The sequence below is a fragment of the Spodoptera frugiperda genome, chromosome 5 (genome assembly GCF_023101765.2).
Source record: "Spodoptera frugiperda isolate SF20-4 chromosome 5, AGI-APGP_CSIRO_Sfru_2.0, whole genome shotgun sequence".
Taxonomy (NCBI): Eukaryota; Metazoa; Arthropoda; class Insecta; order Lepidoptera; family Noctuidae; genus Spodoptera; species Spodoptera frugiperda.
In genome coordinates, this window is record NC_064216.1 from 5214658 (window position 1) to 5227907 (window position 13250).

The 13250-nt window shown below is 35.8% G+C and overlaps 1 protein-coding gene across 4 annotated transcripts in view; it reads left to right on the forward strand.

The window, feature by feature from the left end:
* Positions 1 to 12731, forward strand: part of LOC118271687 (long-chain-fatty-acid--CoA ligase 5) — a 56903-nt gene extending 44172 nt beyond the window's left edge. For all 4 annotated transcript variants that reach the window (XM_035587835.2, XM_035587834.2, XM_050693620.1 and 1 more), the window contains 12 exons: positions 210 to 333; positions 871 to 1014; positions 1099 to 1224; positions 1546 to 1745; positions 1940 to 2140; positions 2605 to 2822; positions 3619 to 3769; positions 5341 to 5451; positions 6596 to 6763; positions 7084 to 7227; positions 8321 to 8494; positions 9659 to 12731. In XM_035587835.2, the coding sequence (XP_035443728.1) occupies positions 210 to 333; positions 871 to 1014; positions 1099 to 1224; positions 1546 to 1745; positions 1940 to 2140; positions 2605 to 2822; positions 3619 to 3769; positions 5341 to 5451; positions 6596 to 6763; positions 7084 to 7227; positions 8321 to 8494; positions 9659 to 9796 (1899 nt within the window). In that variant the 3' untranslated portion in view covers positions 9797 to 12731. The remainder of the gene's footprint in view (positions 1 to 209; positions 334 to 870; positions 1015 to 1098; positions 1225 to 1545; positions 1746 to 1939; positions 2141 to 2604; positions 2823 to 3618; positions 3770 to 5340; positions 5452 to 6595; positions 6764 to 7083; positions 7228 to 8320; positions 8495 to 9658) is intronic.
* The last annotated feature ends 519 nt before the right edge of the window (positions 12732 to 13250 follow it).

Here is a 13250-nt window from a genome sequence, read left to right on the forward strand (position 1 = left end):
CTGTTTGTTTAAATTTATGTAATTCTCATTAACCATTACTGGGTCGTCGTAATAATCCGATGACTTCACTTGTTAATAAGATTACAGCTGATTAGTTTCCCGTACGTTGCAAGGATTCAGTGCGGTGACACTAAACGTGTTCACTTCACTGGGCTTATTATGAAATCATTACATGTTTACTTGATGAACAATATCTCCTTTCATTACAGGGGCCCGAGATGGTTCGTGTATCAAAATTCTACAAAGAAGCGAAAAACGGTCGTTACCTTCGCTACTTACATGAAGACACACGTACACTTTATGAAACTTTCCGACGGGGCGTCAAAGAATCAAGTAAGTAGCATTGTGAAGTATCCCTAGTGTTTGTGGTTACAAAGTTGTAAAGTTACTATATCTAAACCTAGGTATAACTAGACAAGTTTACATACTCAGTTGCTTGCACTCATTGTAATAGTACGCATACAATTGCAAGATAGGGAGTGCCCCAAGGCACAATTCTAAGACCCACCTTATTTCCCTCCACATTTCCGCTCGTTAACGATAAATACGATAATACCCCACTATTACAAAATATTGTTAACATCATTCAGAAACTGGTTTACAGGATACAGTTAAACGTAATTTGTGCCACTAGAGTAGCCGGGACAGTATTATTTTTTTGTTTTAAACCACAATACACGGGCGCTTTGTACTCATTCGCTTGATAAAAATAAAACATTGGAAAAATGAAGCAAGTTTATATTGTATGGAATATTCCACCACTTAACCACTGGTCGAGTTAAGACAGCTTTATGAGATTGAAGACATGATAAATGATGACTATAATAAATATCTACAATGTTAAATGACAATTCTTTAATCTCGTTGCAGATAATGGCAATTGCCTCGGTTGGCGTGAGGGACCAAATAAACCATACGTGTGGCAGACGTACAATGAGACTCTGCTAAGAGCGAAAAACTTCGGATCAGGACTTATATGCCAAGGACTTGTTCCGGGCCAAAACACATTTGTGGGTAAGTCGCCCATCAACCGGTATATCAACATCCGGTACAGACAGGACAATTTTCCCTATGCTAACTCATGTTTCTGTTTTCCAGGTATTTATTCACAGAATTGCCCTGAATGGGTGATGACAGAACAGGCTGCCTACTGTTATTCAATGGTCATTGTGCCATTATATGATACTCTCGGAGCAAATGCATGTGCCTTCATTGTAAATCAAAGTAAGTACATGTACATTTTATAGTCCTTTTAATTAAACCAACGTTGATTCGCTTGATTTATTTTTGTAGTACTTATCTGCAGTTACTAAACCTATAATTAAAGCTGAAAAGGCATTAACTTTAGTACGTAATTTTATTATAAATTCAGATTCAGATAAAGCTATAATGTCTGTAGAATTTATTTTATTCCTTTTTTGTCTGGACGCTTTGATTCAGATTCCTACGGCCCAAGTTTCTCAGAAAGACGGGGTATTAGAAAAAGACAAAGAATTCTAATAATGTCCTAGATTGGCATCTAACTATTTCCTTTGTTCGTTTCAGCCGAAATGTCCGTAGTTATTTGTGAAGACGACAAAAAAGCCAATTTGCTACTCGACCAGTCGCCGAGATGTTTAAGGAAACTGATCACCATAAAGGAGGTCTCGCCATCGACGCATCAAAGAGCGAGGAGCCGAGGCGTTGAAATTCTTAAGTTCAGCGATGTTGAAATACAAGGCGCGCAAAAAGATCACCCTTGCCTTGTAAGTATTTTATTGTTTTGTTTGAGATACTTTTAAAAAAATGCCATACTTAGACCAATAGAGTATTAGACAGAAATTCAAACTGTTTTTAGTCAAATCCCTATCGAATTACACACTTACAAAAACATTTGTCTGGCACGATTTAAAAATTATTGTGGACTTTGTACTTCATAACTCTATGTATTTTCTTTCAGCCACCAAAACCGGAAAGTCTATGTACAATCTGCTACACATCAGGGACCACGGGAATGCCTAAAGGCGTGATGTTGACCCATGAGAACGTAGTCGCGTCGATGTGCAGCGTTATCATGCAACTTGGCGAACATCGACCTATGAAGCACGATGTCATGATCTCCTTCCTACCTCTTGCACACATGCTGGAGCGGTGCTGCGAGGTAATTCTTCTTTTTATTCTCATGCCATAAAAGAAACTGTACTCATTATAACTTCTTACATAACTGTACCTACCTTTACGAGTTAAAATTTCTATTATGAAGTATTTTCCTGTATTTTCGTTATTTGAACAAATATGGACACACCAGTCGGCTCTTTACACATCACAGAACTGCATGTGCTGTTTACAATGTACGAGTTCATGTGTAAATAGCGATACCGCTCAGCAAATATGCTAAGCCAAGTGTGGCACCGCCATCAAATAAATGCCGCCCTTTATATACTGAGCTAATTATGTAATCGTAAGATGTCATCATTCCACGATTAAATTGTCCACTCGCTTGCCAAGTACCTACAATGATCATATCTTGTACAATTTATGCTACTGTGATGCTTTTCGCTCACGCACTCTCCTCGCTATTTGGTTCAAAATCAGATTTTAATGAGCTTGTTTTGGTCTTTCTAGAATGCTCTCTACATGGTAGGAGGAGCTGTGGGTTTCTACAGCGGTGATATTCGACGGCTAGGTGACGACTTGGTGGCTTTGAAACCAACAATGATGCCCGCCGTACCTCGCCTTCTGAACAGGCTCTACGACAAAGCGCAGTCTGAGATATCTAGTTCAAAGATCAAGAAACTGCTGTTTAATATGGCGCTATCGGCAAAGGAGTCAGAATTAAAAAGGTAATTACAAAACTAATTTACATTAAAACATCTTATTCCTGTTAAGTAGTGCGATTATTACCGCTGCTATCGACGTAATTGAATCAAGGGCTAGAACTAAAGGGTTTATAGATATTAAAATAGTTAATTTAATAAGTTTAGTTATAACCTTGGCATTTATTGGTTGGTTTTACTCGGAAGGCCAAGTAAATATATTTTTATGCTTAAAAAAAGGGAGACATAGCCTTTAGCTACTGGTACTAAGATATGAGGCTGAGTACTTTTTATGGTCAACGGATACTGCCAATTACTGGCTACGATTGGCGATTTTATTGCTTTAATAATACCTCAGATGTGAAATTAATGTCACAAACTAATTCTCCCTTACCTAAACTTATTACTGTCGCAGCCAACTAGTTTAATTAGCCGTTCGATTAATGACCCAGCCTGTTTATTAAATGGCATAGTTTAACTATCTGTTAGCGGTTTATTTCTGATACCGATTCAACTTGTTTTGGGTTGCAATTCTAGCCTAACTTAACACTGGTAGCAACACGGTTCTAATAAAAGTTGTTTAGGGCCTATACAACTGGCTAAACTTTAGCACTTACTATTTGATTGTGGATATGAGAGATAAATAATCTTGGTTATGGTTTTATTAATGTTGATGTTGGACAGACGGCTTGATAAAAGTTTCAGGAAGTCACTGGATGCAAGTTGCTTATTACTAGGCCAATCTAGAAGTTATTTATTTATAATAGTGGACATCTTGTGTTTGATACTGTGTGATGGTGAATTTTGATGTATCTGTTTGCAGGGGTATAGTGCGTAGTGACTCAGTCTGGGACAAGCTGGTGTTCCGCAAGGTGCGCGAGGGTATGGGCGGTCGCCTGCGTATCATGGTGGTGGGCTCTGCGCCCCTCGCCGGCAATGTACTCACCTTCGCACGATGCGCGTTGGGCTGCCTGGTATGTATCTACATAGTATTGCTTTACTTTATAAATATCTTAAAAAAAAATAGATAAGAATGGGTATACCCAATAGTGCGTGATCTTGAGCTTGATGATGATGTTGATACTTAAAAATAAATCGACTAAAAGAAACAGTGTTCACAATCGCCTATATTATAAAAGTTAATAATTTCTTCAAAGGTTTCCGATTTTTGACAGACGTGTGAAAACTGATCGTCTTCTAAATGTAAGCCAATGAAATCGAGTAGACATCGTGGGTCAAAAGTTTGCGATGACATTGTAGTCAATCATTAATCTTCACTCATTGACATCCATCATTAAAATGCATGATTGGCGTTCCTCAACAGTAACGATGGTACTCGTGCCGTGTAATATTAGACATTGGTCATCTCATGTCTCGAGGGAATGACAGGTTACTAATAAGCACGTTTAATGGCTTCCATTAAATTTACTACTATGTCTACTTGGCAATGAGCCGCAATGTGGTCGAAGAAGGTTCACGAATTCTGTAAAGACAATATTCTCAGATTCCTCTTCGAAAAATAGTCTCTGTAGTACATTTTGTATTACGTTTGTGGGATGAAAATAACTGTCGAAAATACAATGATTTAATTTTAGAGTACTACATTATTGTCTGAACGTTTGAAAGACAAATCTAACATAGTCTACCACATCAATCTTCCCGCATATCACAAATTGTCTTCTACTATCCAGTCGTATGGAATACCGCCAACAGTCCTCTCAGCTATTTCGAGAACAGTTTTGCTCTTATTTTATATCATAACATTTTGATTGCCACAGGGCAGAATAATATCAATGTGTTCATAAATTATTTTGACGGCCGTACTATGCACTGATGTTTGTTTTCTTCGAACAAATATTATTATGTTCACTTCATCGCCTCTTATTAATGTAAGATCTAAAACTGTTTTAGCTTTATCTATCTAGACCATCTGATTCTCTTTTAAATTTTCATTCACATCTATTGTTGTCAAATGAGTCACAGTGAGAGGCGTTTCTTGATTTGGTTTAATAACCACGCCTACTGCAGTGTGAATGACCGTTTAGTTTCAGGTTACTGCAAAATCTTTTGTTTCATCAAATGAAGGAAATTAATTTAACCGGTCTTTATTACTTTGTAACGGAATAATTCACGTCATCGTCATTGAGTCCACGATTTTAGCATTGTCTAAATTTTTGTAGTTTTATTGTTCGAAGTATTTCATTTTGGTTTTAATGGTGGTTTGAATTCTTATTAAGATTTTAAAGGAATTCGTGTAATCCGTTATAAACAGTGATCTCAGTTCATTCTTATCCACCCACTTAGTTAATCCTAGTGGAATTATTCGCTCGTGAACTCTTGTTGTCATCGTTTATAAACACGGTTACGCAAACAAGATCGTTTATTCTTATTTGTGATTTTATAAGCAAGAAAACTAGGCTTATTTACCTACGTAGTAAAAATATAAATATCATTAGATACTAATTACGTTTGTCCAAGTGCGGATGACACGTTATTTTTCGAAGATGTTGATGATGTATTAATATATTTTTGTTTTTTTTTTCAGATCGTGGAAGGATACGGTCAGACAGAATGTACGGCACCAGTTACTCTCACTGTTCAGGGAGACCACGTACCTGAACATGTCGGTCCTCCCGTCGCTTGTTGCAAAGTGAAGGTAAATTCTCATTGCCTTTATACAAACTAAGAAGGTACAAACGTTTTACAGACAAACCAATAAACTGATTCCATGGTTTCTAAATAACGAGATTTGAAAAGACACACACGTGTTTCAGCCTATTAATGTTACATCTTGAATTCTCTTTGATCTAGAGAATCTAGGCTAAACGCATCGAATATGATATAACAGCAAACATTTGGCTGATTCACTCCAATACCAATATTTTAACACCTCTGATTCGGCACCTGCCAAAACATTTGACTCAACGGCTTTGACAAATGACCATTAAAACCCCAGGATACAGCAAATGACTCAGAATACTTTCCGATGTTTACTCAAAACGGATCAATAGCTTCAACTTTAATAATCTTCCACAATTCGAGACATTTCTAGGTTTATCCAAATCAAAAATATCTTTACATACTACCGCATTGATCGACCTTCGTAATGATAAATGTGAAGACAGACGCGTTTATTCATAGATCAAATCGTCATATTATATTTTTTTCAGGCTAAGAGTTATTGCTGTACTTTTAAAATCGTATTTCATGGGATTATTGCGCATTAGCAGCTCTTAAATCTGTTGTTTTACTGTACATTTTAAGTGTAATTCATCATTCGGAATGTTTAGTTTTCCTTAGTGCAAAACCTTTAAAAGTAAAAGTAGCTGTAAATGTGTTGGTTACTTCAGCAGTACCTATATACTTTTTAACTAAATGGATCTGTTCTAACATCATCTGTATCTAGCTATAGCTTTTTTTTTGAGGGAGGAAAATTATCCAATGCCTTCTCCAGCCTTGGGCGAGGGGAGAGAGAGTATCAGACTTTTGAACCACTACGTTCCTACTTCTGCTTTTCGAGCTTCAGTAACCCGCTAGGCAGTCCGCAATTCATTTAGCTATAGCTAGACCTCGTTTATCTCTTCAGATTGATCATATTCCGTAAAAACCACGCCTGTATTTTCTTTTTCATTTTTTGTGATCACTGAAGGGGTATGCTACGGACTTTTGGTTATATTACGAGTCTCTTTGAGTAGAGCGAGCCTAATGTATATACGATATTTGTCCATTAAACGCCCTGCCACCAGATCTGTACTGATGTGCTTCGATTTTATTAAATTCTGTACCTTTTTTCCTTCCAGTTAGTGGACGTGCCCGAGATGGAGTACTACGCATCGCAAGGTCAGGGAGAAGTGTGCGTGCAAGGCGCGAACGTGTTCAAGGGATACTTCAAGGAGCCAGAGAAGACTCGAGAGGTCATTGACCACGACGGGTGGCATCACACGGGAGATGTTGGCAAGTGGCAGCCGGTGAGTGCAACTTTTTAAATTGGTTTTGATATATTTTCTTTAAATTAAATGCAGTTGTTTATGGTCATTATTGGAAACTGAATAGAATTGAAAATGATGATGATGATAATTAGCTGGTTCTATTTTGTAGTTTCACACACGAAGATTAACTCTAAAAATCATTTAGATATCTTATTTATATAGTAGTTTAATATCGTCATCAGTATTTATTTTAAAGCAGCAATTCTATGAACAGCAATAGCTTGCTATAACTATACCATCAGGCGGTAAATTTTATAAATTAAATTAAATGCTTATATATTGTATTTCTCTTATTACAGAATGGAACCCTGAAAATCATTGACAGAAGAAAACATATCTTCAAACTGTCGCAAGGCGAATACATAGTTCCTGAGAAAATTGAAAACATTTACATTAGAAGTCAGTACGTCGAACAAGTTTTCGTGCATGGCGAGTCTCTAAAGGTAAACAAGTAAAGATGTTGTATACATAATTAATTATCTACACACAAAAATAAACTGGCTCCTTTGTTACATGGGGGAGGCAAAAACTACAATAATCTAGTATCTATGGTCCTTACTTTAGCGTCCACACCACGCATGTGTATTGGTTAAGGCAACTTTATACCTGATTTTTATTGAGAATTTATTCAATGAAGTTTACGTACATATCGATGCCTTCCGGCCAAAAGAGGTTAATCGATTTTTTGCGATACTGAGTTATTACACATCATTCGATGGAGAAAAATTTGCTGACTCCGATAACATTACGTATATTCCTTTTTTCGTTACTTCTCTGTATTGTGTCCAAATAATCTGAGCATACCTCCTCGATTTAGGTCACATTACCTTTTTATAGCAATTTTCCTTATTAATGAATCTTAATTTACAAATTCTTCCTCTTCAAAACAGGAAACCGATTTCCTGTTTTTAAGCTGTAAATTATCTTCACACTCAGCTAACTAATCGATCAATATTTTTAGGCACTGTCAGTCTGTGAGTCAGTTTTTGACATGCAGTTGTATGTGCTTGCATTGTCAGTGCCAAGAATTTCTAGTTAGATTTCAACAAGTATCTTCTAAAAATAAACTTTGTGCTATATTAAAATAGTCGTTTATTATTAGATGGTTCAATTTGAGCATTATAATTTGTTTTTTGGGAGGATTTTTGTCACGATGTGTCTAGTTCAAAGTTCAGGTCGATTTTTTTTTTATTGATGGGGAAAATCATCCAATGACTAAGCTAACTATGCCTTGGGTGAGGCAAAAGGGAGTGTCAGACTTTTACTGACTAAAAATCACCCCATTCCTACTCCCGATTTTCGAACCGAAGCCCTAGTGTCCCGCTAGGCAGTCCGCAGCCCCAGGTCGGCATCAGCCCTATTTGGCCCCATCTGTGATGGTCTGATGACTCTTTGAGTACTCACTTCGAGGCTAAAGGGTTAATTAGTGGTTCTTATTTAGTAATTAGCAAAAATTTATGAAATCCCGTCATATTATACTCAGTGAATAATATGGTCTAACTTAATAATAATATTCTTTTGCTTAATTTCTTCCAGTCATGTGTAGTGGCGGTGGTCGTACCCGACGTGGACGTGGTGAAGTGCTGGGCGCTGGAGAACGGCATCAAGGGAACATTCTCAGCTCTCTGCGAGGACGAGCGCGTCAAGAAGATCATCCTCGAGGACATGCTGCAGTGGGGACGTAATGCTGGACTTAAGACCTTTGAACAGGTGAGGAATGATACTGGTGAAGACAGTACTTTATTATATCAGTTTAGTGTCAGATTAATAAATGTGTAGATTGGATCTAAACTGCATTCAAATGTGGATGGTACCTATAAGATTTAAACATGAAAAATTGTATTTGTGGATAGATGTTTTGGTTTATGACACAAAAATACTAAACCGATGTTGATGGAATTGTAGTAGCCTTTACAATGAAAGACTTCATCTGATGATTGAAGTCGAAGACTAAAATTCGATCAGAAACATATAATAGGCAACGTGAAACTGTAAAAACAAAAATTACCAGTTGCAGTTTCCTTTGCTAAACTATCCCGTTCGTGTAGTTATCTGATAATGAGTTATGAACTTTTCTCAAAATTTTACTAGTCTTTTTTTGCGTGCAGTCCCCAAATTAAAATCTGTGTCACATAAAATGACATCATGTTTCATACATATCATAATCAGCGATATAATAAAACAACCTTTTACGCAGCGCAACATTGACAATGAAATAAAATTTTATCGGCAGCACAAAAACTAGTCTTGTTTGACCACTATTATCTTTGATTGTATTATCAACGCTATCGTAACTCTATTTCGGTAACACGATAAGCCTAAATCGATGATTGTATTCAATTCAATATCACTCGTTGAATATTTCCTTAATAAAATTCATTTTATTTTTAAAACTAGGAAGTAATCAGTTGCAATCCTTATCCAGCCAATTACGTTCTTAAAATAAAAATTGATTAAACGTCTCGATTTTGTTTATTTTGAGAATTGTTCCAAGGACTTCTTGGTATTAAATACTTTACTAGTAATAATATTGTTTAGACGTAGTTAGATTAGGATGTGGCGTAGCTATAAATGCGCAGTTAGAAAATTAATTTTTATTTGCGATGTTTTTAATAACTTGTGGGGAGACCGTATCTGTGCCAAGGTTTCTAAACTTGCAGTAGACGGATCTTGTCTCACGAGGATATTTTGTGCATAGTCTTAGATATTGACTTTAACCCCCTTCTAAAATTATATTATCTGGAGCTTCTTTATTATCTGAAGATTATTTATCAGTTTCATTATCCCCCATGTCTTTGTTTTCTTTTATTTCTCCACCCAGAGTTGAAAATGGTATACACATCATACTTAATCGTTAATTTCTATCTTCCACAGGTCAAAGACATCTACCTACACCCAGACCCCTTCTCGGTACAAAACGGTCTCCTGACACCCACAATGAAGGCGAAACGGCCAGAAATCAGGAGCTATTTCAAACCCCAAATAGAGGACATGTACAAACAGCTGGAATAACAGCGTCGCACGCTTTATGTAGGTGAATGCGTTCAAATTATGGACGAAACTTTAGTGCGTGACTGTACTTTGACGTGATTGAGGCTTGAGGGACTTTGTTGCTTTAGTAAGTTAGGTAAAGAAGTATTACGTCGAATATCTTGATTATTGCGAATTGGTTTGTCAGACAAATGGTGTTTGGCATAAACTATACCTGAGTCAGCACTTGCGAAACATCAACTTACAAATTCTATCGTAACCGATAACAAAGTTGAATGAAAATTACCCACAGAGGTTTACGGTGTAATACACATACTAATTTAAAAAGTTTAGACAGAACTAACAAGTAATAAAACGTGCTAAAATATCGTACTGATACGTTCCGTTTGAAAACACCGAAAGTCTGCTTTTATGACTACTAAAGAATTGGTGAGCTTGTTAATTCGTTTTCTAATGTGAAGTTTGTTTTTACATCCCAATTGGATGGAGGCCAAGTTCAATAGCAAAAAACACAACACAATGAATTATGAGGTGAAGGAAGTTGGTATAGGTCCAAACAATACAACAGCCGTGCCAATTAGCGCAATCGATGACGCACTGAACGATTTGGACTCGATTCTTCAATGACGTGAATCGATTTTAAATCGAATAGTAAAGTTTCACTAGACATTTTATCTTACATCAATCTTCACGTTCGACATATTTTATAACTCGTTTGTTTTTTCTTGGTTTCCCTCAAGGTTTTAAGTTCAGTATTTCATTTTTATTGACTGTAATAATTTAAAGAGTTACTGTTTAGTTAGAACTCGGCGGTTTCACACGGATCGTTTACGATTTTTTAAAACTGGGTCGCCTGTTTGTTCTTGTCTAAAGTAATTTAGTATCTAGCTTATTTTTTTGATAATTTAGTAAGATCTTTCTACATACTTGGAGATGGATTTGTAAGGAATGGTCTAGAACATTAGTATCCGTACTTGTGTCTAGTACTTCGTCAAAGAGACAGCCTTTGTCTATATTCGCACAATGTAATAATTCCATTCAAACAATCGTAATAAATCTAGATCTAATTATGACGACAATAAGACATCGATAAATAGTCGTATAATGACTAATATTATTGTTGTTAGTCACATTATTTCCACTTATTGAAGCAATGAAGTCACTCTTTACTGTGATGTATAACGCCAACTAAACTTTTTATATAGCAACGTCACAGAAAACTGTGCTCGCTATTATTTTAGTAATTTCACTTTTGCCGACTGCGATGCAAAAATTATACACTGTGCTAAATTTTAATATACAACTATAGGGAATGACGCTAATTTATTTATACACATCGAACACAATAACAAAACAGAGTTTGAAACTCGCAAAACTATCGATGTCTCTTTTTGATAAACGCAAACAAATAAAGATAACGATAGTCCCAATTATGAAGTGATGTAAAAAGAAATTGGCGTCAAAACATTTGATTACACGCATATTTGTAATGAGAATACTCTTTGAAAAATTATTAAACGTAGCAACTTTTGTATATAATCAAATTGAATAGTAAGTAGGGAGAAGTTTGTGAAGGTCAAAAAATAATAGATTTAAGGGCGAAATTGAGACGAGATGTAGGCTCACTTGGAATGGTTGCGAGACTTGGAGATGAAAAAAGTTCGTATCGCACCATCCCACGATGCCTCAATTCGTCTGACGCACGTTAATGTAATGGCAATAAAATTAACGGAAACTCCAGTTTCCTCTGCGGTCAATTAAGATGATTCCTCAATTTGCAAGATATTTGAGCTCCTTGTATATTTTTTTAAATAATCCTCTAAGAAGTGATTTTACAAGTGATCTACGCTACGCCGAACGCGCTTAGTCGATTGCTCGATATAGGTACGGTTTTCAAAATCGATACCTTCCTAAACTAGCCATCATCTGACCAGTTAGCATTGAATTGTAATTTATCCAGTATTTTTAATTCCCAATGTGTATTGTTACAGCAATGCACTAAGTCTGCACATACATGTTCACTGACTAAAACAACGGAATTGCCTATAACTATTTTAGGATTATTTATGATAATCACTTCATGATATTTCAATTTTATAGGAAATATCTTACAATAAATAGAATTAGGTAAAATTGTAAGCAATATGATTTCCTTTACAATTGTATTTAGACACAAAACGTTAGGAAATATGGAACAAAACTAGATGAAATGGACAATTTAGCACATGAAGCTATTTTATATTGCATGTCTGCAGTGAGATACAAAAGAAAAGTTATGAATATTTGCCGTCAATATGTAAGTGATATAGTCCAAGCATGATTTTTGATATTATAGGCATCTATTATATAATCTTAAGTCTTACTTCAAGGCAGAAGATATAGCTTTTTGGATTTATAATACTTATGAGAATTAGAAAGTTGATCACCATCGTTATGGTTGTATTATAGTGAATTCGCGTAATTTTCAGTACAATCAGCTAGTATTGTAAGAAAATACAAGTATGATACCGGATACCGTGCCTTCGACCGATATTTAACCCGTACAGGATACTCTTTTTGTTACTAGCTAAGTTCTTTTTTATTTTTTTGTCTAACTATTGTGTGTTGAAGTTTGCTTTCGTGTTGGGGCTACATTGAACCCAGTCTCAGTTTCTTGAGACGCCATACTAAGGAGTTTTATGTCAATGTATCTCCAACATTGTCTGAGGGGTGAATCTCCGTTTATGTCTTGAATGTTAGTGAGTTTTACATGACGAAATAGAAAAATGTAATACTTAATCCTAGGTCAAACTGTCGCACCGTGTAGAATATAATTTAGTAATTCTAGAGCGCAATATTAATAAGTTGATATGCTTTGAGCGAACGTTACGGTTTCATGTTGTTCAAACCAAAATTTTGTTGTTATTGGTGCAAGTTGTACTACGATAATTTATTTTTAAATAAAATTTAAAAAGTGTGAAAGTATTTTTATTTTATTGTCATTCCTTTTAATATTTCTACTCTGTTGTAAATGGATATCATCTACTTTATTTACCATCATCCCATTGATCAGTTTATGAACAGAACTGGTAATGTATACAGGCAGAAACCAAAACTTAACATTTATCAAGTTGACTTATCATTTTCGATCGTGATCCCCATGATAAGAGAAGCAAAATGATCCACCCATTCATTCCAAATTGTTGCATCCAAATCTACTATTAAACGCAAATGAAGCTGCTCTTTGATATGGTAATCTTCATACAGGTTCCGAGTAACAGGATAAACCAGACTTCTGAATACCTGTCGCAAGGCAAATTTTGAATTCATCAGGAGTTTTATTCGTTGTTTTGCGCTTCCCGTAAGGAATAATCAATTTCGAAGAAATGGTATGTTTATGCAATGACGGGAAAATCCATAGCTGTACTTAAGTTTCTTTATGGGAAAAAACTTTCATGGATAAGAGTAATTTTATGGCAATTATAGTCTTAAAGAT